This window comes from Pygocentrus nattereri, chromosome 3 (genome assembly GCF_015220715.1).
Source record: "Pygocentrus nattereri isolate fPygNat1 chromosome 3, fPygNat1.pri, whole genome shotgun sequence".
Lineage (NCBI taxonomy): Eukaryota > Metazoa > Chordata > Actinopteri > Characiformes > Serrasalmidae > Pygocentrus > Pygocentrus nattereri.
The window spans coordinates 6,682,606-6,710,002 of record NC_051213.1 but is presented as its reverse complement, the minus strand read 5'-3'; the positions used below and the strand labels follow the sequence as shown (position 1 = coordinate 6,710,002).

The window sequence follows — 27,397 nt, the reverse complement described above, 5'->3', positions numbered from 1 at the left end:
GAATCTGTTCCCTCTCCTCTCCAACAACAGAGGCTCCACGGACAAGGTCAAGCTTCTCCCATTCAGCTTTTCCTGCGCTCAACTTTTGTCTGTTAAACTTTTTAAGGGTGCCAATGTAATTTCCTGTGCCTGTAACAAACGGCTTGTCCTCAGCCAGGCCTGGTGCTAATCTGCTGTTGTTTCCTGCTCGGCTCTTGCCCATTTTCTGGAGTGGATTATTTTGTTTGGAACTTGATGATCTGATCCATTCAGATGATAAATCAACATTGTCAGTGTTTGACTTGGTCAGCCTTATTAATGAGGTGTTTTAGGGTGGAGTACCACTAAACCAGGGGTATTACTAGTTTAGTAAGGCAGATGTGTTGAAGCAGGGCACTCACCAAACAGTGCTGCCCTCTACAACCTGAGCTGGATACACCCCAAATAGGATTTGATACTAATCAAAAACAATTTTGTGCAACATGAGATCTCATTTAACCACATTTAGATTTTTTTTAAGGGATTTTAGGCAAGTACATGTCTACTATCCCAATGAAAGACCTTATTCAAGACTCCTAACAATTACCTACCATTGGAAATCACTCTATAGAGGTTCTACTAAATATAATGCAGGCTTGAACACCATTTCACAGGCTTTGGATACTTATTAGTCATCCCAAACAAGATACACAAATACTAATGCTACACCAGCAGAAGTCCTTGGGCTAGACTCCTAATGTTACATTTACCTGCCATTGTAAATCACACTAGTTAAGAAGGTCTGCTATATGTAAGGCTGGCTTGAACAACATTTTACAACCTTTGGATACTTTTACAAACAAGTACCCAGATAGTAGGTTTAAAAGGGACACTTAATAACTAATATTTGTTAAATAATATAAATAATAATAAATAATATAAATAATAATACATTTACCCAGTAATGTAATAATATCCAAGCAGTCCTTGGATAGGGATCACTGTAGTTACATATTTTTATAGATGATTCATCAAACCTATTTAAATCTCTTATTTCAAATGTATCGCACATTTTGCAAAAAATTGCAAATTAACTTAAACCTCCTATTGCAAATTTTGCAAGTGTTTTTCTTATCATCTGAAAATTTAAAATGCTCACACATGTGATTTCTCAGGTATCCGTGCCCATTTAGCTGCTATGCCTTTATAGAAAGATGTCCAAATCATTTCACTCTGAGTCAAGGTGATGATGCCCGATTTGAATTTGTGATGCATTCATAAAGGAATGTCATTTTGGCTTCACGTCTTGTGGCTTAAAAAAGATGAAGCTTCTGAATAGTAATCAGAGAAACAAACACCAGCACAATAAACTAATATGAAAGTGTTCAAGGCCAGCACTAAATCTGTAAACATTTAGATTGTTTATTTATATAGCACATTTCATGTTCGTGGGTCAAAGTGCCTTGCATGAATAAAAGTAGAATAAATAAGAAGGAAATCAAACGGTTTAAATCCATTCCAAATAAAAATGATGTAAAATCTAATGCAGTATTACTCAAGTCCCAGCACCAAAAATGAAACATGTAATCAGTTACTTAAGTCCCAGCACCGCAAGTTAGGAAGACCACCTCCTTTTAAAGGGGGCGGTTATTTTGGATAAAAGTTGATCTAAGACCATTTAAATTAAATTGAAATGCCCAACAGATTTTAGATATTAACTAAGTGTGGGCTGCAATCTCTAAAATACTGTCATTATTTTGGGAAAATTGATGAGTACCAAGTCAATCTAACTATATTACCATAAAATGATTAACAGGTTCCAGAGATTTAAGCTGATGGACAAAGTATCTCCTAATTATTTGGAATAACAAGGCGATCAGTACAATTTCAGTGTTTAGGCAGGAAAGTAAATCAGAAACACCTCCAAGCGTCGGGAAGTCAAGTGACAAAGGATTGTTTTCGGAAGTAACTGTAAAGCCAGAAAAACCACAGTAGCCATGCGCACATACCAGTAGGAGAGTGTGCTGCACCATCATGGTCCGTATTGCCACTAGATGTTTTCCACAAACAGAAAGAATCTGTTTTCCTTTTTTATAGTCCAAATTCAGTTTGGTTTATATGTAATAAAGAGGTAGACACTATATAAGACTCTGCTTTCTTAAAGTAAAGCCTTTTACATCATATAATTCCCTGATACGATTTTACCCAGAATAAGTACACAGTGCTGTGGAATTGTCATGCACTTACCGGGTAATATCTAGAACCTTCTCCGTGTAATTTCATTAGAACTTACCATCATGTTATCTAAAATAATTGTCTAGTACTTTTGTACCCCACACTTACCTGGTTAGTACCTAGAATTTAAAGCACAGTAAAAGAAGAGCTTTCCTCTTATTTTATGGGTCATTGTAATGATCTGATCTGAACTTCTCGTAGCAGATTATGGAGCACTGACATGACACTGACATGTTCTAGCCACTGGGTGCATGGACATGTGCCCAGCATCATGTACCGTTTACTGCTGCTGTTGCTGTTTTCCCTGAGGTCAGTACGTGAGGCATTTAGGGAAGGCTGTGGCCTGCAACCCAGAGAGAGCGAGAGCTTTACCCATTACTATCACAGTCACTGTGAGTGTTCGTGGCAGAGGCCGGAGAAAAAGCCCATCTTGAGGGAGACGCGAGCCTCGATATAAGCAGCTCACAGAGTGCAGAAAACATCCATCACACGATGCAGGAGGGGAAATGAGGTTGCTGTCTATTAGGCTGCTGAGGATTGTCTCCAGGCCGCGGAGGAGAGGGGAGGTTACGGATGGCGAAACCAACCAGAGTGGGCAGATCGAACAGGGCAGCGTGAGACGCAGGATATTAGAGTCCAAAACAAGTCGCAGGGCAAGAACACTGTTTTTTTCCCTCCACTCCTTTGCAGCTTGTTCACGTGTGCCCTTATTCAGCCTGTTTATGGAAAAGGGGTTTGTTTTCCTCATTTAATGGAAACAGGTAAAAAAAAAAAATGTAGACTGTGATTAACACCATTAAGACTTCCACTAGATGCCAGTGTTGATTCATTCTTTGGAAAATTGTGTTAAAAGTGTAGTTGCTCGTATTGCTTTGTTTGCCTGCAGAGCTTTAATTGCCATGTGCAGGAGTCTCCTGCTTACTTGAGCAACTGCAAAGAGTTTCTGGAAGTGAGTGATCTACCCGAATCAGCTTTATAAAAATCGTATTTCATAGGTTCAGTGGTGGCTTTGGGTTTGTAAAACTGTTGCAAATGTACCTTATTAGAAGCACTATTGATAAGACTCAGTTCACGATATAAGCTCCGATATAAATGTGAGCATTTATGATGGCACTTAAAAACTTTTTATGTATGTTTGTTTATTTAATTATTTACTTATTTAAGTCCATGTCAACATAGTTTCAAATGTTTGCATTTTTGTTTTAATAGTAAAGATGTGTGGAGGAATAAGTGGTTTACTGGTGTTGTATTCAAGAAAAATATATGAACTAATGCAATTTTGTTATAGATTAACGCTCCAACACCTCCAAGCTGCTGCTCAGAACCATGGAGGCATGTCAGATCTCAAGATGATTGACAGTGGCATCTCCCAGGCAATATAAACAAGCTGACTCCAGTGGCAAGTTCACTTTAATATTTCTCACATTGTCTCCATACTTCGCTGAGGTCAGCTTTAAGATGTCCACCCAAAGCAGTTTTAGAATATCAGAAAACGGCTTTAAAACAAAACGAGGTCATCTCGGGGCTTTCAGCCTGTCTGCAGCTGTAGGTCAGCAATGTGTTCATCAGATACTTATTTGAGCTGAAGTTGTCCAGGCCTTTCCTTGTGTCCCTCTCCCTGAAGTTGTCCAGTCATTGTCCACCCTACCAGGCATTTGTTGTTGTTGTTGTTGTTGTTGTTGTTGTTGTTTTAAACAAATTGTAACTGTTAAACTGTTTTTAAAACAAGGTTTTAAGAACAGGTGAATTTGATCTCCTGTCACTCCTCACACTGCAAGGGTATTTATATAGTCAGCATGACCAAAATACATCGTTGCTCACACACCCAAAGCTACTGTCCACTATCGGAACGAAACCTCGTATCTCCGTTTTTGTCATTTTTCAGTTTTTGACATAATTGGAAAATGCCTGTTGCCCTTTATATTGTGTGTAAATTTCATGGTGAATGGACCAAAACAAACAGCCCAAAATGACTTAGAAAAAAATCTGGTTCCATTGACTTACATTAAAAGTAAAGTAGGTTTTTTTACAGGTTCTCCTGTAAAGTTACCGATTTGGAGATGTGAGGTTTTGATCCGACAGCAGCGATAAGCTGTTTATAATGAACACACTGTTAATGAAACATTGTCCAGCCTATCATATCCTGGTCCAGCTTCCTGTTTTATTAAAATAAATCACAAATAAGTCTTCACGGGTAAACAAACCATTAGAATTGATTCATTACACACAACAGTGAGTCAAGTAATTCAACTCAAATTTGTTTTCAGAGGTGTTTATTGGTACTATTATCTGGGGGAGGGGAAGGGTTTCCGATGCTGATATAATGGGGATAGAAACTAATTTTATCACAAAATCCATAAGTCTAATAGAAGTTGAGGGTCCATACAAATGGGACATAATATCTCTCTTAAAATAACTCTATTTCTACAATACATCAAAACATAATTTATGTATGGTGTGTTTGTCCATGACACGGTGGTCACTGTGGCTGTGTCATGACACGGTGGCTTGCCATAGCAAAATAAAGTGTTTAAGCTTGACACAGATGCTTTCTGGGTGTCTGTAGTCTTATAATGAATATTCAGAGGAATTAAGACTCAGTGTCAGTATTAACCCAAATCCAAAGGTGTCAGTATCAGTATCAGAAATGTAGAAGTGGTATTGTTCCATCTCCCTGTTTCTGTGTGTTTGTGCTGTTTCTTTAATGCTGCACTTGTGTTTATGCTGCAGGTGTTTCTGAAAGATGCATCGTTTAAGGATCTTTTGCATATGCAGATCTTTTAGCGGATGATTGGCTGATTATGGCTGATGGAACAGATGTCCTTATTGCTCTAATGGCCTCGCCTGGGGTGCTGCCGCCCTGCTATGGCGTGTTCGAGATGAAATGCTGTTCTCCTCTCGACTCATGTAGAGCGCAGATTGCTACACTGCGCTGAAGGGGTAGAGAGAGAAAGGGAGGATTTGTTCAGTATCCAATTACCTCTGGAAACAATGAGCGTGGTGCATGAGCTTCACACGTTCACTCAACCTCAGCAGACATGAGACTAAACGCTGTGGCTCAGAAGGAGGCAGCTCCAGTCGAGACTCGACAATTACTGCATTGTTTGCGCTATTGTTGCGGCTGTGATTATTGCAGTGTTTCATGTCTCTAATGGAGTCTGTAGGAAAAGTGGTGAGAGTCTTCCTTGCTTATAAGGAATGTGAGACATAAAACTACTCTGCATTTAAAAAGAAGTGCAACTACGTCATATTGACAAAAGTATGTGGACACGACCTCACCTGCATGAGCTTGTTGGATATTCTTTTCTAAAACCATGGGCATTAATATATAGTTGGTCCTTCGCTCCTATAACTGCCTCCACTCTTCTACGCGATTTTTGAGAGGGTCTGTGGGAATTTGTGCCCTTTCAGTTTAAAGAGCATTTGTGAGGTCAGGCACTGATGTTGGACGAGAGGGCCTGACTCACAATCAGCGCTCCAATTCATCCCAAAGGTGTTCAGTGGGGTTGAGGTCAGGGCACTGTGCTGGCCGCTGCGAAACTCATCAAACCACATCTTTATTGAGCTGCTTTGTGCAGTCATGCTGGAACAGGAAAGGTTCTTCCCTGACTTGCTGACACAAAGATGGAAGCATATAATTGTCTGAAATATCTTTGTATGCTGAAGCATTAATATTGCCCTAAGGGGGCCCAAAGCCTGGAAAACAGCCCCAGATCATTATCCCGTCTCCACCAAACTTTACTGTTAGTGCTAAGCATTTTGGTAGGTAATGTTCTCTTGGCGGCCACCAAACCCATGTTCATCCATCAGACTGTTGGACAGTGATGCGCGATTCATCACTCCACAGAATGTTTTAACTGCTCCAGAGTCCAGTGGTGGTGTGCTTTACACCCCTCCAGCTGACATTTGGCATTGCGCATAGTGATCTTAGGCTTGTGTGCATCTGCTCAGCCAATGAAACCCTTTTCATGAAGCTCCTGATGCACAGTTCTTGTGCTGATGTTGGCTCCAGAGGCAGTTTGAAGCCCTGTAGTGAATGATTTTTATGCTGTACTTGCTTCAGCTCTGAGGTTATGTGGTCTACTGCTTTGTGACTGAGCTGCTGTTGCTTGTAAATGCTTCCATTTCACAGTAATAGCACTCACAGTTGACCGCATCATTTTTAAAGTCACTGAGCTCTTCAGTATGACCTATTTTACTGCCAGTGTTTATCAAGACTGCATGGCTATGTGGTTGATTTTATACCTGTTAGGAATGGGTGTGGCTGAAACACCTGAACTCAGTATTTAGGAGGTTCTATATTTTTCAAAAATAAGGACTGTGTTGTTTCAATTTTCAGTTTTTTAGAGCATTAAACATCAGAAAAGCACAGTGCTTTGTAATGATGCCTTGGGTATGAGCTAAGAACTTAGCCTTGAGCTAATATATGCTAATGAAGAGTGTGCTTTTCCTCCATTTAGAGGTAAAGGGGAATATTCGTTCAGTGGAGGGAGGGTCTGTTCTCACTGTGGGCTTGATTCTGTTTAATTTTCATACTACTTTATGCAGTATAATTACACCAGGTCATTTATATGCTCCAGGCTGTTTGCTATCCCTGTGTGCAATACAGTAATATTTATTTAGTGTGCCAAACCAGCTTGGATGCTGCTGTTGGTACAAAACCTCGTATCTCCAAAAGGTAACTTTATAGGATGAGGAGAAACATTCTTAACTTTTAATGGAAGTAAATGGAGAAATGTTTTTTCCAAGTAACGTTTGGACCATTTCTGTTGGTCAGTCATTATGAAATTCTGACTCATTCTAAACGGCATCTGGTCTTTTCAAATGATGTAAAAAAATTAAAAACAGCCAAAATGGAAATACGAGGTTTTGTTCCCACGGCAGCGATATGTAGACAGACTGGGCAGACTGCACTTTTTAACAGGTAGTTATCTTTAGGTTTTATTTGCATATCCTTATTAACCCTCAGAAGTCATAGTTATTGCCAGTGATAACCAAAGCTTCATGATATATATTTAATATATGAAGTTTTACTGCATTCTTAGCTCATTGAAACAAACTCTGCTGGATTTGCGATCCACGCTGTAAAGGAGAAGGTATGGATTATAATGCCAATGTGCTGAGAAGTGGGCGGCGTGGTGGGTAGCGCTGGCGCCTCACAGCAAGAAGGGCCTGGGTTTGATTCCCTGGCCGGGTGACCAGGGTCCTCTCTGTGTGGAGTTTGTATGTTCTGGCCATGTCTGCATGGGTTTCCTCTGGGTTCTCTGGTTTCCAAAGACATGCAGTCAGGCCATTTGATGTGAGTGAATCTGTCTCTCTGCCCTGCGATGGACTGGCGACCTGTCCAGGGTGTATCATGCCTTCTGCCCGATGACCACTGGGATAGGCTCCCGCGACCCAGAGTCTTGTTTTGCTTTACATTTTGAACTGTGATTTTTTTTTTCATTATATAAATACAAAACAAGCAACAGATGAGTATAAATACAGCATGTGAACAGACAACAGTATGTATAGATTCCTAAGGGTTAAATGCCGAATGTTAACATCGTGAAAAAAAGATGTATGATTTCCTCTGTGTAAGGGGCGTTTTGCACTAGTTTAAGGGGAGGAGGGGGAAGTAGTGCACTAGAAAAAAAGGAGGTTTGGCTCAGTATTGCTTCTTGAGTCGCTAAACTCAGAGCTGCTGTTTCACTTTCACTTAACAAACTTAACTGACCCTTTATGGTCAGTTGACTTTATGGTCTCAGCTCAGCTTACAAAGTCCAAGTGTTACAACCAGATGAAGTTCAATTGCTAGTATTTTAGACTAAATACAAACATATGCAACAGTCTGAACACCCCAGTGAACTGAAATGGTTTGTTGATTTGTGAAAATAAGTGAACCCGTTTTCTACAGAGAAAACACTCCTGCACTAACTGCACTAACTGCAGAAAGACAGGGGTCTTACCTGCACTCCATTCTGTTAAGTTAGATTAAGATTAAGTGACCCTTATGAAACTGAGACCAAGTCTTAATGAGTGAATCAAAGAAAGGATGCCAGGTGTCGGTTCTGGGGACTTTTTAATATTTCAAGAATTCATGCAGTATTTCAGGGTCTGCTGAAAGTGTCTGTATTTTACTGTTGAAGATTTTGCATATTTTGAATAAACGATGGCCAGTTTGGGTTTTTAATATGGCCCTTTTACTGGTAGGTTGACACCCCTGCTCTATTACATGATGTAATACAGACCGTTTTAAATGAATCGTTTGATTAAGATAAGGTAACACATCCTCTACAGCGTGCGTCAGGCTCCAGTCCTTGCGGGTCAAAACACTGCAGGCTTCAACACGCTGCCTCACCTGATTCAGCTCATCAGCTAATTAGCAAGGCTTTGATGAACTGAGCTCAGAGCAGTAGATGAAGGTAAACGCTCATCTCCGCAGCACTTTGGCCCAGACGGCCCCCAGTTTGACTTGCCTGCTCCACACACTTCTGCCCGTTTTAACGCAGTCACGGTTTATTTGCTGAATTTAACATATTAATAAAACATTAAATATTGCCTGTGCAAATGTTGTCGCATTTCGTAGTTTGCTGCTGAGATGTTACACTCAGCCTATGAGTAGAAATGATCAGAAGGTTGTCTGTAGACATAGATGTTGGCTTATTTTCCTTAGAAAAAAAATTAATAAAATAATTTGGCCAGGGGTCTGAATACTTGGATGCAACTGTAATACACATTCTAGTAACTCTGAATGTCTGTTAATATAACTGGATTTTATTGCAAGTCAGTTTGAACCATTTTTCCTAGTCCATCCATCATGAAATGCTCACGCAGTGTAGAGGTCAGCTGGCGTTTTCAGATAAAGTTAAAAGAAGTAAATAAATATTATGAGGTTTGATATGATTGATGGTGTAGTAACTCATACAGTAATTACAGTCGTAATCCACTAGCAAGAGTGTAGCTGTTGTGCTTAGTCCCTGTGGTTGTGTTTGGAGCAGCGGCCACATGGAGGCGCTCCATCACTCCTCTTCTACACTGACATGCAGAGGGATGCAGAGATTAGAAACTTGGGCTACAGATTGATCTGCAGCTAAGCTTTAAATACGCTCCAAACTCACTTGCCTGCTGCTGTCCGCTCCTCATCGCTCCCTCCGCTCCATCTGCACTTACTTCTGGAGAAGCTAGTGCTGTTTTTGGACTTGGACTGGTTTTATCAGCTGACCCACAGCGCTCACTCCTCCTGCACAGAACAGTGTCTGCAAATCTCTGTGCTCATCATTGAGAAACCTGTTTTGTCCTGCTTCATGCCGGAGTTTAATTCCTTCCTCTATGCATGGCTAATGCAGTGGACGCACAGAAGGAGCCCTCAACCCCTGGATGGACCTGAGAGGAATAAAGAGAATTAAATGTGGGGAGAATTAATGTGGATCTAAACTCTCCTATCAGAGCTGCAGACTGAATTGGACCTGTGCTTTAGAGGTGATCCAGCACGTCTTATCAGCATCCTTCCTGGTGCTGCTTCACAAGTTAGCAAACTTTTAATGAATCTGCCATGAGCCACAACACATGGAGTCTTAGAGAGAGAAGTGCGGCAGAAAGGTTCCGGACATAGAGCCGAGGACAGGTATGCTCTTTTAAAAAACAAAACCATTTGAAGTTGGAAAACTTTCAATGAATAATTTTCATCTAAGAACTTTTTTCATGGCGATTCTCATGTTTGACTGTTGGTCAGTTCTGTTGTTGACTGTTAGCCAGTCTAATGCTTAAATCTGTTTCTATTAGTTTTTGACTGGTGGCCTGTTTTAGTTTTTGACTGGTAGTCTGTTGTAGTTTTTGACTGGTGGCCCGTTTTAGTTTTTGACTGGTGGCCCGTTTTAGTTTTTGACTGGTGGCCTGTTTTAGTTTTTGACTGGTAGCCTGTTTTAGTTTTTGACTTGTGGCCTGTTTTAGTTTTTGCCTGGTAGCCTGTTTTAGTTTTTGACTGTTAGCCTGCTTTAGTTTTTGACTGTTAGCCTGCTTTAGTTTTTGACTGATGGCCTGTTTTAGTTTTTGACTGGTGGCCTGTTTTAGTTTTTGACGGGTGGCCTGTTTTAGTTTTTGACGGGTGGCATTTTTTAGTTTTTGACTGGTGGCGTTTTTTTAGTTTTTGACTGGTGGCATTTTTTTAGTTTTTGACTGGTGGCATTTTTTAGTTTTTGACTGGTAGTCTAATTTAGTTTTTGACTGGTAGCCTGTTTTTTTTTTGTTTTTTTTTGACTGGGAGCCTGTTTTAGCTTTTGACTGGTAGTCTAATTTAGTTTTTGACTGGTGGCCTGTTTTAGTTTTTGACTTGTGGCCTGTTTTAGTTTTTGACTGGTGGCCTGTTTTAGTTTTTGACTGGTAGACTGATTTAGCTTTTGACTGGTAGCCTGTTTTAGTTTTTGACTGGTGGCCTGTTTTAGTTTTTGACTTGTGGCCTGTTTTAGTTTTTGCCTGGTAGCCTGTTTTAGTTTTTGACTGTTAGCCTGCTTTAGTTTTTGACTGGTGGCCTGTTTTAGTTTTTGACTGGTGGCCTATTTTAGTTTTTTGACGGGTGGCATTTTTTAGTTTTTGACTGGTGGCATTTTTTTAGTTTTTGACTGGTGGCATTTTTTTAGTTTTTGACTGGTGGCATTTTTTAGTTTTTGACTGGTAGTCTAATTTAGTTTTTGACTGGTAGCCTGTTTTAGCTTTTGACTGGTAGTCTAATTTAGTTTTTGACTGGTGGCCTGTTTTAGTTTTTGACTGGTGGCCTGTTTTAGTTTTTGACTAGTGGCCTGTTTTAGTTTTTGACTGGTGGCCTGTTTTAGTTTTTGACTGGTGGCCTGTTTTAGTTTTTGACTGATGGCCTGTTTTAGTTTTTGACGGGTGGCATTTTTTTAGTTTTTGACGGGTGGCATTTTTTAGTTTTTGACTGGTAGTCTAATTTAGTTTTTGACTGGTAGCCTGTTTTAGCTTTTGACTGGTAGTCTAATTTAGTTTTTGACTGGTGGCCTGTTTTAGTTTTTGACTGGTGGCCTGTTTTAGTTTTTGACTGGTGGCCTGTTTTAGTTTTTGACTGGTGGCCTGTTTTAGTTTTTGACTGATGGCCTGTTTTAGTTTTTGACTGGTGGCCTGTTTTAGTTTTTGACTGATGGCCTGTTTTAGTTTTTGACTGGTGGCCTGTTTTAGTTTTTGACGGGTGGCATTTTTTTAGTTTTTGACTGGTGGCATTTTTTAGTTTTTGACTGGTAGTCCAATTTAGTTTTTGACTGGTAGCCTGTTTTAGCTTTTGACTGGTAGTCTAATTTAGTTTTTGACTGGTGGCCTGTTTTAGTTTTTGACTGGTGGCCTGTTTTAGTTTTTGACTGGTGGCCTGTTTTAGTTTTTGACTGATGGCCTGTTTTAGTTTTTGACTGGTGGCCTGTTTTAGTTTTTGACTGATGGCCTGTTTTAGTTTTTGACTGGTGGCCTGTTTTAGTTTTTGACGGGTGGCATTTTTTTAGTTTTTGACTGGTGGCATTTTTTAGTTTTTGACTGGTAGTCTAATTTAGTTTTTGCCTGGTAGCCTGTTTTAGCTTTTGACTGGTAGTCTAATTTAGTTTTTGACTGGTGGCCTGTTTTAGTTTTTGACTGGTGGCCTGCTTTAGTTTTTGACTGATGGCCTGTTTTAGTTTTTGACTGGTGGCCTGTTTTAGTTTTTGACGGGTGGCATTTTTTAGTTTTTGACTGGTGGCATTTTTTTAGTTTTTGACTGGTGGCATTTTTTTAGTTTTTGACTGGTGGCATTTTTTAGTTTTTGACTGGTAGTCTAATTTAGTTTTTGACTGGTAGCCTGTTTTTTTTTTTTTTTTTTTTTTTGACTGGGAGCCTGTTTTAGCTTTTGACTGGTAGTCTAATTTAGTTTTTGACTGGTGGCCTGTTTTAGTTTTTGACTTGTGGCCTGTTTTAGTTTTTGACTGGTGGCCTGTTTTAGTTTTTGACTGGTAGACTGATTTAGCTTTTGACTGGTAGCCTGTTTTAGTTTTTGACTGGTGGCATTTTTTAGTTTTTGACTGGTGGCCTGTTTTAGTTTTTGACTGGTGGCCTGCTTTAGTTTTTGACTGATGGCCTGTTTTAGTTTTTGACTGGTGGCCTGTTTTAGTTTTTGACGGGTGGCATTTTTTAGTTTTTGACTGGTGGCATTTTTTTAGTTTTTGACTGGTGGCATTTTTTTAGTTTTTGACTGGTGGCATTTTTTAGTTTTTGACTGGTAGTCTAATTTAGTTTTTGACTGGTAGCCTGTTTTTTTTTTTTTTTTTTTTGACTGGGAGCCTGTTTTAGCTTTTGACTGGTAGTCTAATTTAGTTTTTGACTGGTGGCCTGTTTTAGTTTTTGACTGGTGGCCTGTTTTAGTTTTTGACTGGTAGACTGATTTAGCTTTTGACTGGTAGCCTGTTTTAGTTTTTGACTGGTGGCATTTTTTAGTTTTTGACTGGTAGTCCAATTTAGTTTTTGACTGGTAGCCTGTTTTAGCTTTTGACTGGTAGTCTAATTTAGTTTTTGACTGGTGGCCTGTTTTAGTTTTTGACTGGTGGCCTGCTTTAGTTTTTGACTGTTAGCCTGCTTTAGTTTTTGACTGTTAGCCTGCTTTAGTTTTTGACTGATGGCCTGTTTTAGTTTTTGACTGGTGGCCTGTTTTAGTTTTTGACTGATGGCCTGTTTTAGTTTTTGACTGGTGGCCTGTTTTAGTTTTTGACTGATGGCCTGTTTTAGTTTTTGACTGGTGGCCTGTTTTAGTTTTTGACGGGTGGCATTTTTTTAGTTTTTGACTGGTGGCATTTTTTAGTTTTTGACTGGTAGTCTAATTTAGTTTTTGCCTGGTAGCCTGTTTTAGCTTTTGACTGGTAGTCTAATTTAGTTTTTGACTGGTGGCCTGTTTTAGTTTTTGACTGGTGGCCTGCTTTAGTTTTTGACTGATGGCCTGTTTTAGTTTTTGACTGGTGGCCTGTTTTAGTTTTTGACGGGTGGCATTTTTTAGTTTTTGACTGGTGGCATTTTTTTAGTTTTTGACTGGTGGCATTTTTTTAGTTTTTGACTGGTGGCATTTTTTAGTTTTTGACTGGTAGTCTAATTTAGTTTTTGACTGGTAGCCTGTTTTTTTTTTTTTTTTTTTTGACTGGGAGCCTGTTTTAGCTTTTGACTGGTAGTCTAATTTAGTTTTTGACTGGTGGCCTGTTTTAGTTTTTGACTTGTGGCCTGTTTTAGTTTTTGACTGGTGGCCTGTTTTAGTTTTTGACTGGTAGACTGATTTAGCTTTTGACTGGTAGCCTGTTTTAGTTTTTGACTGGTAGCCTGTTTTAGTTTTTGACTTGTGGCCTGTTTTAGTTTTTGACTGGGAGCCTGTTTTAGCTTTTGACTGGTAGTCTAATTTAGTTTTTGACTGATGGCCTGTTTTAGTTTTTGACTGGTGGCCTGTTTTAGTTTTTGACGGGTGGCATTTTTTAGTTTTTGACTGGTGGCATTTTTTTAGTTTTTGACTGGTGGCATTTTTTTAGTTTTTGACTGGTGCCATTTTTTAGTTTTTGACTGGTGGCATTTTTTAGTTTTTGACTGGTAGTCTAATTTAGTTTTTGACTGGTAGCCTGTTTTTTTTTTATTTTTTGACTGGGAGCCTGTTTTAGCTTTTGACTGGTAGTCTAATTTAGTTTTTGACTGTTAGCCTGCTTTAGTTTTTGACTGATGGCCTGTTTTAGTTTTTGACTGGTGGCCTGTTTTAGTTTTTGACTGGTAGACTGATTTAGCTTTTGACTGGTAGCCTGTTTTAGTTTTTGACTGGTAGCCTGTTTTAGTTTTTGACTGGTAGCCTTTTTTAGTTTTTGACTTGTGGCCTGTTTTAGTTTTTGACTGGGAGCCTGTTTTAGCTTTTGACTGGTAGTCTAATTTAGTTTTTGACTGTTAGCCTGTTTTAGTTTTTGACTGGTAGCCTGTTTTAGTTTTTGACTTGTGGCCTGTTTTAGTTTTTGACTGGGAGCCTGTTTTAGCTTTTGACTGGGAGTCTGTTTTAGCTTTTGACTGGTAGTCTAATTTAGTTTTTGACTGTTAGCCTGTTTTAGTTTTTGACTGGTAGCCTGTTTTAGTTTTTGACTGGTGGCCTGTTTTAGTTTTTGACGGGTGGCATTTTTTAGTTTTTGACTGGTGGCATTTTTTAGTTTTTGACTGGTGGCATTTTTTAGTTTTTGACTGGTGGCATTTGTTAGTTTTTGACTGGTAGCCTGTTTTAGTTTTTGACTAGTGGCATTTGTTAGTTTTTGACTGGTAGCCTGTTTTAGTTTTTGACTGGTAGTCTAATTTAGCGTTTGACTGGTAGTCTAATTTAGCTTTTGCCTGGTAGCCTGTTTTAGTTTATGACTGGTAGCCTGTTTAATTTTTGACTGGTGGCATTTTTTTTAGTTTTTGACTGGTATTCTAATTTAGTTTTTGACTGGTAGCCTGTTTTTGTTTTTGACTGGTAGTCTAATTTAGTTTTTAACTGTTAGCCTGTTTTAGTTTTTGTCTGGTGGTCTGGTTTAGTTTTTGACTGGTGGCCTATTTGTTTTTGACTGGTAGCCTGTTTTAGTTTTTGACCGGTAGCCTGTTTTAGTTTTTGACTGGTAGCCTGTTTTAATTTTTGACTGGTAGCCTGTTTGTTTTTGACTGGTGGCCTGTTTGTTTTTGACTGGTAGCCTGTTTTTGTTTTTGACTGGTAGCCTGTTTTAGTTTTTGACTGGTAGTCTAATTTAGTTTTTGACTGGTAGTCTAATTTAGTTTTTCACTGGTAGCCTGTTTTAGTTTTTGACTGGGAGCCTGTTTTAGCTTTTGACTGGTAGTCTGTTTTAGTTTTTGACTGTTAGCCTGCTTTAGTTTTTTACTGGTAGTCTAATTTAGTTTTTGACTGGTAGCCTGCTTTAGTTTTTGACTGGTGGCCTGTTTTTAGTTTTTGACTGTTAGTAACGTCTCTGTTTTGACTGTTAGGGGATATACTTTTTTTATTGACCCATTGTCATTTTTGACTATTAGGCACTTCTAATTTTTGACTGTTTTCCAGCTCTAATCTTTCACTCTTGACCACTTTTCAATACAATACAATAAGTTTTGACTGTCAGCCATGTGTTTGACTGTTATCCAGTTCTAATTTTCACTGTCAGTCAGGTCTAATTTTTAACTCATAATCCCAATTTAAAATTCTCTGATCTTTTCTCTGGCATTTCAAGAAATGGCCTCACTCTATCAAAGGTTTTCAGAGAAGATCAACACCAACAGGTCTTTTCCCTCTATTCCTGAAGAAAGCCACCTCCTGGCTAGAGAAGGAAACAGCAGGTGTAAATGCAGCTGGGACGAGGATGAGAATGTAAGAGCTTCTTCTCTTCTCCTTATATCACTGTAATAATATGTAGCAGTTTAATCTCAATGCTGGTATTCTGTCTATCATACAGCCTCAGTTCAGATGTCATTGGAACTAAGCGAGAGAGATAAGGACGTCCACTTGCAGCACCATGTGTTTGTGTTTCATTATGCACGGCTTTACCGTCTTGGCCTCTGATGCCAATTTCCTCCGTCTTGAAACAAAACTTTTTAATAAGTTTGGCGATGCCTTTTGCTTCAGAGCTGTTTGATGAGCGTGATTGCTGTCACGCTTGAGAAGCCACTATTATCGGCCCCACGATGCCTCCGCAGTCCTATACTCATTAGCTCAGGGTTTTAATGAAACTCTAATCGCCACAAGCTGATGAGGTTCGCTCTTATTTATCTCGCGACATGGTCTGCGTGTCACAGGATTTTTTTTCTTTTTTTGTGTCCCTTATTTTATTGTTATTGTGTTTGAGTAGATACTAGTGCTTTGTTTAACAGATGGCGAGGCTGGTCTCACCCTTTGGAGGTTATTTTTGCATTTGTGAGATTCAGAGAGGATTTTAGGATTTGTGTTGAGCCAAAAATGTCCTGCATGTGCGTTCTGGGATGGTGCCCCCATTTCCTCCTCACGAAATTCTCACTGCTGAATAAACAGCTGTAGGGTTGATTTAATGGCACTGATAGAGCACTCTAGAGTAGTGAATGAACACCTATATCAGGAGTCTTTGATTAAAATTCACTAAGGTCCAGTTAGAGAATTTCCTCAAGCAAAGGTCCAGAACATCATATTGTCTAACTTGCATCATGATTCAGTGCCAAATACTGTTTACTGAAGTAGCCTAGGAGGAACCTCAACATGTTATACAGTAAACAACTGAATGTCAAAACAAATAAAGTACAATTCAGTCAGATTTCAACATTTATTGTCAGTTTTCTTCTTTTAGATCACGCCATGTGAAATAACTCACCTTCTCTGACTGCCGTGTCTTGCCTCGTCCCTCCCCTGTGTGGCGTCACTCACTCGAGTCTCATGTTGCGTGATGCACAGATCTGATTGGCTGAGTAGCGTGACATGGCATTTACAACCCAAGCAATTTGTCATGAGTCTCCTGGGCCTCTGAAGTGGCACCGTAAAAAGGCTAGAAAAGTTATGCTGGTTAAAATAGGACCACCCTGTCAAAATTAAGTAATTCTCCTTAGTTTATCGGTTATAGGTCCAGGTCCGCACAGGACAGCGCCTAAGTCTGGACTCTGACAGCGGCCCACCTTTTAGTGACCTCTGACCTATATTGTTGAATGAACACTTACAAGATTGAATTAACATCTCCTTAAATTAACCGGCAAAACATAACTGTACATTGTATGTTTATTCAATGCTGTATGACACTTCAACAGAACTTTTTTGTTTTCATTTCATAATTCAGAGTGTGTTTAACCCTTTCACTTCCATACTTATTCAGTTATTAGTCCTTCGGCTTATTCATTAGTATCTATCATAATTATTCACTGCTATGAAAACATGTAAGTTATATTGTTTTGGGAGTTAGGAGTAGAAGCGTGAAATCATCTACAAATCTAGAGAAGGTGCTGGATTTGAATCTCATCTGAGCTGCCAATTCAAATTTAGATATGCATGTCGGCAACATGAAGCATGTGTCAAAGTATTTGTAAGACATTTAGTCAGGGCCAAACTCAGGATAAAAGACGTGTAGTGTAACTCCAGCTTTAGACGTATAGTGCTTGGACCCCGATCATTGCCGCTTGGTGCTGGAACCCTATTGTAAATTGTTTGGTGTACTGTAGCGGGTAACACCTCTGCACTCCATGTGACAGACTAATGTTCAGATCCCCGTCTGGGCAAGACTTCTAATGTATTCTCCCACGTCTCAGCATGATCAAACTGTACGGCGCTCTGGATAAGAGTGGCTGCCGAATGCTGCAAATGTAGGTGATGCTAAAATGACACCCGTTTAAAGGATATCTGAGAGTGCACAGTCAGGTGACTGGTGTTAAGGTGGACTGTTATCATGCCCAGTTGTTTCCTGGTTTAGATTTTTCCCCTCTTTCTATCAGCTCCACCCTTCAGTGAGCTCCCAAATCATCGATCAGTGACCCCTCTAAAATATAAATGGATAGAATGTGTTTATTTGGCTGTTCAGGCACGGAGTAGAAATTTGCCACTAATAATTTTGAAATGGCGTCATTATTTTTTAATACTGCATATACCTCCTAACTGTTATACCACCCAACTCTCTGCCTCAAACAGCAAAATTTTACTACAGATAGAATCATTTTGCATTTCTTTGGCTCGTCCCCGTGGAGAGAGGCTGATTGGTGTCAGGCAGAGCACATTGGTGAAGGAGGACTACTGTATTATTAATGCTCACTTAATGTTCTTCTGATGGAAGCATTAGCTGAGATCTCTGTAACTGAGGCTGTTAACTCATCCGCCCTAATGCCATTTCCTAAGCAGGGATCTGTATCATATTTAATGAGTTTATTACCTTCATTAATTAAAGTTAAGGTAATTAAGAGCAGCCTTCACGTCCACAGGAAGAGCATGGTTAATCCAGTTCTCATTTTAAAGGAGTGACTCTTGAAATTGATTATTTGTATTTTTAACATGTAGAAAGGTGCTAGTTTGCTAGTGTTTTTATGATCATAGATTCTACTTTATTGGCTCAGGTGGTGCACCAGGAAGGTGGGCACTAGATCTTAGAATTGTGCATCAATGTAATTAATCTGACTCGAATAAATGATAAAATCTGCCTGAACCATGAATGTGTAGCTTACTTAATAACCAAAATTATTGATTAAAATCAAAAACATTATAACATCTCATTTCTGGTACACAGAATCTACTTCAAGGCACAAACTGAACACCGTGGCTGAAGTGTAGACAGAAATTGGCAGGTGAAAACATGAGAGAGTAAAGCCTGACTGCATGTTAATTAGGTTGGATTATTTATGGGGACTAGGATCAGAGTATCAGGACTATATCACTGTTGTCAGAACGAAACCTAATTTTTGACTTTTTTTAGTTTTTGGCATAATTTGAAAGCAACTGTTGTCATTTACGCTGTGTGTAAATTTCACAATGAATAGACCAAGTAATTACCTTAAATTACTTAGAAAAACGTTTGGCTCCATTGACTTGCATTAAAAGTAGAGTATGTTTTTACTTTCTCCTGTAAAGTTCTCGTTTTGGTAGCTACCAATATATATCCTGATAAACATTGTCCATGTAACAGAGCTGGTGTAAATGCACCCAAAATGCATTTAAAACTGGTTCAGATTTGTTCGTTCAAGCCATTTCAGAAGGTCTATGGATGCATTTTAGTTATAAAAGTGTAAACGCGTCAGTCTCTTCAGGACCCAGTCGACAACCTGAACCCTAAACACATTACTATGGCAGTGACAGACCAGGAGTGCCATCACTAAACAGAGCCTCCTGCAGTAAAGCTCTTAATGTGAGTTTCTCTTTTGAGATTAATTCAGTTGCCTTCAGTGGCCCAAGCTAATTAAAATAAAGTCGTAGTTTGGTAAATCTGTAATTTTGCCTCATTGTTTTTCACTGTCTCTCTATAATACATTACATTTTACCACATATGGTCCACCTACACAGCAAAAAAATAGTATCTTGTCAAGTGAAATTATCGTAATTCTAGTCGATATGAGATGGTTGTGCACTTATAAGATTATTTAGCCTATTTCTAGACATCAATTATTAGTTTTAAGTAAAAAAGATAAGGATAAAATCATTTTACTTGACAGGATGGTATTTTTTTTGCAGTGTAAGACCAACATACTTCATGCAAATATGTGAATGCAAATGCTTCAAGCTATGCGGACTCAGTTTCACGCATTGTTGAGTTCTAAAATGTGCCATGATGCAGTTCATAATGCAACACCAGCACTTGGTGCATTCTGACCGTTACAGCAAGGGTGACAGCCAAGTCTGGACAAACTGTCTCGTACCTCCAGCTGTTTTATCCGGGTCAACTGTTATTGCAGACCAGCAGTTTGATGAGTCTCTCGCAGGACTGATTCACTTGCACAAACATGTTGTCGCAGAACAAAACCTCAAATCTCCAAAATGGAAACGTTATACCAGATTGCCAAAAAAAAAAAGGTTATTAAATTTTGAGTTAGTTTAAAAATATTTTATTTTAATTTTAGACCATTACTATTAAGTTTCTATTTCTAGTAGTCCATTCATTATGAAATATTTCCACAACATAAAGAGCAGGAGGCACGTTCAAATTATGTAAGAAAATGTATTAATTAACTAACTAAATAAATAAAAGATGCACGGTTTACACACAGGTACAAGGTTTTGTCGAGACTGTGACAGTATAATATGGCACAACATCAGCTCTTCATTCCAGTAATGAGTAATGCAACACTCATTCCTCTGCTGTTGACGGGCTTAGTTATGGCTGTTGGAATGACCGTAGATCCTGTTTACAGGCTAAGTGCAGCAAGTAATCCGGCATGAAGCACGACCCAAAATGCACTCTGTAATCTGATAGCAGTTGTTTGTTTTTAGGATCCTAATTCACCAAAGGGTTAATGCAGACATGAGAGAAACACATCACAGCAGTCAGCAGGACTCACCCTCTCTAACCAGCGTGATGTCATCCAGGTGCAGAAATCAAATAATGACTCTAAATTCACTCCATTTGCAGTCAATCTCTGTTTATGTCCTCCATATGAATCATGCACTAATTTGGTCTGGGACCTCTCTTTGTGTCTCAAACAAATCCTTTGCTTATATTGCTGCTGTCAGACCAAAACCTTGTATCTCCAAAACTTTATGGGAGAAGAAAAACATGCTCTACTTTTAATGTATGTCAAAGGAACCAGAGTTTTTCAATCAGTTATAGGCTGTTTCTTTTAGTCCATTCATCATTAAATTTATACACAATGTAAAGGACAGTAGGTTTTTTCAAATATCTGAAATGTGTTTGTAGTACTAAGCAGTATATCACCCTCTACAAATGCCCTCCCTTACTGGCCTCACAGACTTTAAATGAGCATTTTTAGTAGAGCTTGCAATCCTACGCCACAGACGTGCTTCACTTACTCGTCTACTGAGTAACGTGTGCACAGAAATTGCTCCTTATTTTCGGTATTCTCCGTTTCTGATACTATACTGTCAGCCAACCTGCCTACCTACCTACATACCTACCTACATATATACCCACCTACATACATCCCTACATACCTACCTACCTAAATACCTACCTACCTACATGCCTATCCACATACCTGCCTACATGCCTATCTACCTACCTACATACCTCTCTACATACCTACCTACATGCCTATCCACATACATACCTACCCACCTACATACCTACCTACTTAAATACCTATCTACCTACATACCTACCTACTTATTTACATACCTACCTACCGACATGCCTGTCTACCTACCTACATACCTACCTATCTATATGCCTATCCACATACCTTCCTACATGCCTATCTACCTACCTACCTACTGACATGCCTGTCTACCTACCAAGATACCTACCTACATACCTACCTATCTATATGCCTATCCACATACCTACCTACACACCTCTCTACATACCTACCTACCTACATGCCTATCCACATACATACCTACATACCTACCTACCTGCCTACCTACCTACCTACCTACATACCTACCTACCTACATACCTGTTGACATACCTACCTATCTATATGCCTATCCACATACCTACCTACATGCCTATCTACCTACCTACATACTTCTCTATGTACCTGCCTACCTACATGCCTATCCACATACATACATACCTACCTACCTACGCACCTACATACATACATATCTACCTACATACCTACCTACCTAAATGCCTACCTACATGCCTATTCACATACCTACCTACCTAGTTACATACCTACCTACCGACATACCTGTCTACCTACCGACATGCCTACCTACATACCTACCTGCATACCTACCTACCTACATGCCTATCTACCTACCTACATACCTACCTGCATACCTACCTACCTACAGGCCTATCCACATACCTGCCTACATACATTTAACCTCAGAGTAGAAATAACATGATTTGAGTGGCCATTATTTACAATGATTGAGTTCAATACAGTGAACAGGGATTGATACTGTGTGAGAACATAGCAAATAATAAAAGTAAATTTAATAATAAAAAAGATTCAAATCAGGTAAGTATAAAAAAAAATTATATAAAACGATGTGTAACAAAGTTCAGTTAATCAAATCAGAAGAAGATAAATAAAGGATAAGATTAAAAAGAAAAGTACAAATTAAATAGTAATACAATGGTCATAATTAAACCAAGAATATGAATAATGATAAACAAATAAATGTGAAAAAATAAATGAAATAACTAAAATAGTGAAAAGCCAAAAACAGTGTTTCCAAAGCAGTAAAGCTCAGTGCCAGTGAAGACCCAGATACTGACAATATTCTGATATAAACAAATAAATACTAGACTTTTTTCATTCGGTCCCTTGGTGTGCAGCGTTTCTGTTATATTGGCCAGGCCTAGTTAGAAGACTTTCCTCAGAATGTGCTCTATTTAAAGAGAAGCTCTATAAAGCATGTTTTACCCTGGAGATTACATCGGCTCACAGCGATATCTTTAAGGCTGAATTAGCCTTTACAAGATTGAACACACTCCCAGTTTTGTTTATTTGAGTCTGAGCAGATTCAATGAACACTTAATCCAGTATTGGTCACTTTAGTGTGACTGAGTGACCTCATCAGGAAAGATACACAGGCGTCTCCAGCCCATCCATCGTCAGAGATTTTCTTTTGCTAAAGTCTCTCAATTCTCGCCGCTGGAATCGAATAACCTGACCTTAATTAGTCACTGTAGCCCTCCTGCCTCAGTAACGTGGCATTTAAAGCAAGCGGGATGGTGAAAATGAATCCTCCCGTGATGAGGAACGCATCGACTCTTTCAGTATCGAGCTACTCGGCGCGCGGCTAGTGGCTGCCAACTTTTTCATTTTCCTCTGCTTTCCTTTGGTAGCCCCCTCAGAACCAGAGCACAGGGGCCATACCCTGGCCTTTCATAACAGCCAGCATGCCTCTAATGCGCCGGACAACATGTCCGTCCGAGGCTAATGGAAGTCTATCGATTAAAGCCATTGGACGCGAGTGGCTTATGCTGAGGAATTAAAAGCGATGATTAAAAAAAATGCAATGCATTTAAAACGATTAATTATGTCCTTGTGCGGCGCGAGTCGCTGCCTCACTTGTGCAAAAATCCCATTTTGTCAATACATGAAGGCTCGGGGCCGCTTAATCCTCCACGCTGCTGAAGCCTCCACATGAAGAGATCTGTGATTAAAATCTCATCAAACTTTCTTCCCGCCGCCTTTGCTTAGTTAAACACACACACACACACACACACACACACTTGAAGTTGGAATGCAGATGAATTGTGTGTGCACTTGTGAGTTGTTGTGTGTGTCTTTCTGTGCTTGTAAAGGTAAAAAACGAAGAAAACCAGAAAAAATGGGAAATTATTCTGAGAAAACCGTAAGACCTGATGAACGAGGTTTTAAAATCAACGTCCAGAATGTCTTGTATTTGGAAAAAAGGCAGATAATTTATTACTGCAAGTAAATTGTTCTGGTATAATATTTATAGATTAATCTGACAAATATTGAGCAGTAGATCAGATATTAAAATATGTTCGAGTGTCAAGCTTATATTGTTCACTAAATAATACATTATAAAACTATATACACCAATCAGGCATAACATTATGAGCAAAAGCCACAGTGATGGATCTTACTGGTTTACACACACACACACACACACACACACACACATATATATACATACATATGGTTGTTGGTGCCAGACGGGCTGGTCTGAGTATTTCAGAAACTGCTGATCTGCTGGGATTTTCACACACAACCATCTCTAGGGTTTACAGAGAACGGTCCGAAAAAGAGGAAACATCCAGTGAGCGGTTTCCAACACCTTGATGAAAGTCTGCCACGAGGAATTAAGACAGTTCTGAAGGAAAAAAGGGGGTCCAACCTTTTACTAGCGTGGTGTACCTAATAAAGTGGTGTGTGTGTGTGTGTGTGTGTGTGTGTATATATGTATATGTATTTGTGTGTATATTTATGTATAGGTGTATGTGTGTGGGTGTGTGTGTATATATATATATATATATATATATATATATATATATATATATATATATATGTATGTATATGTACAGTCATGGCCAAAAGTTTTGAGAATGATACAAATATTAATTTTTACAAAGTCTACTGCTTCAGTTTTTATAATGGCAATTTGCATATACTCCAGAATGTTATAAAGAGTGATCAGCTTAACAGCAATTAATTGCAAAGTCAATATTTGCCTAGAAAATGAACTTTATCCCCCAAAACACAACTTCATTGCAGCCCTGCCTTATAAGGACCAGCTAACATCGTTTCAGTGATTGCTCCATTAACACAGGTGTGGGTGTTGATGAGGACAGGGCTGGAGATCAATCTGTCATGATTAAGTAAGAATGACACCACTGGACACTTTAAAAGGAGGCTGGTGTTTGGCATCATTGTTTCTCTTCTGTTAACCATGGTTACCTCTAAAGAAACACATGCAGTCATCATTGCACTGCACAAAAATGGCCTAACAGGGAGGAGTATCGCAAGACTGAGTACCTCAGTCAACAATGTATCGCATCATCAAGAACTTCAAGGAGAGGAGGTTCCATTGTTGCCAAAAAGGCTCCAGGGCGCCCAAGAAAGACCAGCAAGCACCAGGACCGTCTCTTACAAGTGTTTCAGCTACGGGATCGGGCTACCAGCAGTGCAGAGCTTGCTCAGGAATGGCAGCAGGCAGGTGTGAGTGCATCTGCACGCACAGTGAGGCGGAGACTCTTGGAGCAAGGCCTGGTCTCAAGGAGGGCAGCAAAGAAGCCACTTCTCTCCAGAAAAAACATCAGGGACAGACTGATATTCTGCAAAAGGTACAGGGAGTGGACTGCTGAGGACTGGGGTAAAGTCATTTTCTCTGATGAATCCCCTTTCCGATTGTTTGGGACATCTGGAAAACAGCTTGTTCGGAGAAGACGAGGTGAGCGCTACCACCAGTCTTGTCTCATGCCAACTGTAAAGCATCCTGAAACCATTCATGTGTGGGGTTGCTTCTCAGCCAAGGGAATCGGCTCTCTCGCAGTCTTGCCTAAAAACACAGCCATGAATAAAGAATGGTACCAGAATGTCCTCCGAGAGCCACTTCTCCCAACCGTCCAAGAGCAGTTTGGTGATCAACAATGCCTTTTCCAGCATGATGGAGCACCTTGCCATAAAGCAAAGGTGATAACTAAATGGCTCAGGGAACAAAACATAGAGATTTTGGGTCCATGGCCTGGAAACTCCCCAGATCTTAGTCCCATTGAGAACTTGTGATCAATCAAGAGACGGGTGGACAAACAAAAACCTACAAATTCTGACAAAATGCAAGCATTGATTGTGCAAGAATGGACTGCTATCAGTCAGGATTTGGTCCAGAAGTTGATTGAGAGCATGCCAGGGAGAATTGCAGAGGTCCTGAATAAGAAGGGTCAACACTGCAAATATTGACTTGCTGCATTAACTCATTCTAACTGTCAATAAAAGCTTTTGTTACTCATAATATGATTGCAATTATATTTCTGTATGTGATAAAAACATCTGACAAACACACATAAAAACCAGAGGGCAGCAGATCATGTGAAAATATAATATTTGTGTCATTCTCAAAACTTTTGGCCATGACTGTATATGTGTAATTTGTATGTACGTATACACACCGATCAGGCGTAACATTCTGATCACCTCCTTGTTTCTACGCTCACTGTCCACTTTATCAGCTCCACTTACTGTATAGCTGCACTTTGTAGTTCTACAGTTACAGACTGTAGTCCATCTGTTTCTCTGATACTCTGTTACCCTGTTCTTCAGTGGTCAGGACCCCCATGGACCCTCACAGAGCAGGTACTGTTTGGGTGGTGGGTCATTCTCAGCACTGCAGTAACACTGACGTGGTGGTGGTGTGTTAGTGTGTGTTGTGCTGGTCTGAGTGGATCAGACACAGCAGTGCTGCTGGAGTTTTTAAACACCTCAGTGTCACTGCTGGACTGAGAATAGGCCACCAACCAAGAGCATCCAGCCAACAGCGTCCTGTGACCACTGATGAAGGACTAGAGGATGACCAACACAAACTGTGCAGCAGCAGATGAGCTGTCGTCTCTGACTTTACACCTACCAGGTGGACTGACAAGTCAGGAGTGTCTAATAGAGTGGACCGTGAGTGGACACAGTGTTAAAAAACTCCAGCAGCACTGGTGTGTCTGATCCCCTCGCACCAGCACAACACACACTAACACACCACCACCACATCAGTGTTACTGCAGTGCTGAGAGTAATCCACCATCCTCTGTGGACTATTGAAGAACAGGGTTACAAAGCATGCAGACAAACAGATGGACTACTAACTGTAGAACTACAAAGTGCTGCTATAGGGTCAGTGGAGCTGATGAAATGGACAAAGACTGTAGATATGAAGAGACGTCCTTAATGAAGTGGCCAGTCTGTGTATAATGAAAGAAATAAACGTATAACCCTAAGTCCTGACAAGGTATAAAGACTAGTGTGGGTGTGTGGGTGGGCTTGACTGCATGTCTTGACCAGCAGTGGCACTCTCATACTGCCGTATTTTTCCTGCTGCCGTTTGAGATTAGAGCTCGCTCCTTTCCTTGTACACGGACTTCAGGCTCCTCAATGAAGTTCCTTATTATGGTTTTGGATGTTGGCAGGGCCTCAGAGGTTTCAGTCCACTGACTGAGGAGTTTTTGGCTTTTTATAAGATCCCTTGGGTTCCTCTTCTTCAGCGGGGTTAGTAAATAGAGCCGAGTGTGAAGCTGAACAAAGACGAAACACAGGCAGAATGAATTCAGTGGGGCTGTCGCTTTCGGCTGTTTCAGGAATCTAGTAATGGACTTTATTGATGAGTAACTAAACAGGCATAGCCTTTCAATCTGATAATAGAAGATCACTTTACTGGGTAAAATTGCTTAAAATAAGGAAAGAACGTTTAGAAATAAGTTCAACAGTCATAGACATTTCTTACATGACTTATAATAGACGATAGACCTATTGGGTATATTGATTAAATAGATTAGATTATCATAAATCTAGTCAATATGTCTAATGTTTCTCATTTTGAGATGATGGTGCACTCATAAGATTATCTAGCGTATTTCTAGACAATATTTACTTGTTTTAGAAGAATATCTCTCTATCCTGGCAGATATTTTTGTTAGTTTCAAGCATATGTTGTGAAACAAGCATAAATGATCTACCACTGTCGGGAGAGTTTTACTTAATAATATTACTTAAAACAAGTAAAGAACATGTAGAAATAAGTTATATAATCTTACAACAGTCTAACAGGAGCAATATTAGATTGATTGTCTAGACATAAGGTAATTGATATGTTGTATCCGCAGTGGAGCTGTTTTAAAGTGGGAAATGAACTTGTATTATAATGAAACTTGGAAGATCTGCAGTCCCAGCATTTCTACTCTGGTTTACATTTGGTGTAAAGTTGAGCTTGTGGTTTATTATGAGCAACATGTTACCAAAACCATAGAAATACACACTCCTAACATTTTTCACTCGCGAGTCACGGCTGCTAAAAATGAAAACATCACTGAAAGGTTCTTCTTGAGCCAACCACGCTGCTTATGATTTTAAACCTGTGTTAACAGCACATTCAAAACTGAGAGAAAGGAGGAGGACACGGCAGAAGTAGGAACTCCTGCCTACTGCG

The 27,397-nt window shown here is 39.6% G+C and overlaps 1 protein-coding gene across 3 annotated transcripts in view; it reads left to right on the top strand.

The window, feature by feature from the left end:
- dpp6a (dipeptidyl-peptidase 6a) overlaps positions 1 to 27,397 on the top strand; it is a 615,071-nt gene that overhangs the window by 139,759 nt on the left and 447,915 nt on the right. The window contains exon 1 of one of the 3 annotated variants that reach the window (XM_037536774.1): positions 15,405 to 15,541. The exons of the other annotated variants lie outside the window; for them this stretch is intronic. Coding sequence (XP_037392671.1) covers positions 15,407 to 15,541 — 135 coding nt within the window. The 5' untranslated portion in view covers positions 15,405 to 15,406. Of the gene's footprint in view, positions 1 to 15,404; positions 15,542 to 27,397 lie in introns of those variants that run through there. 3 annotated transcript variants of the gene reach the window in all.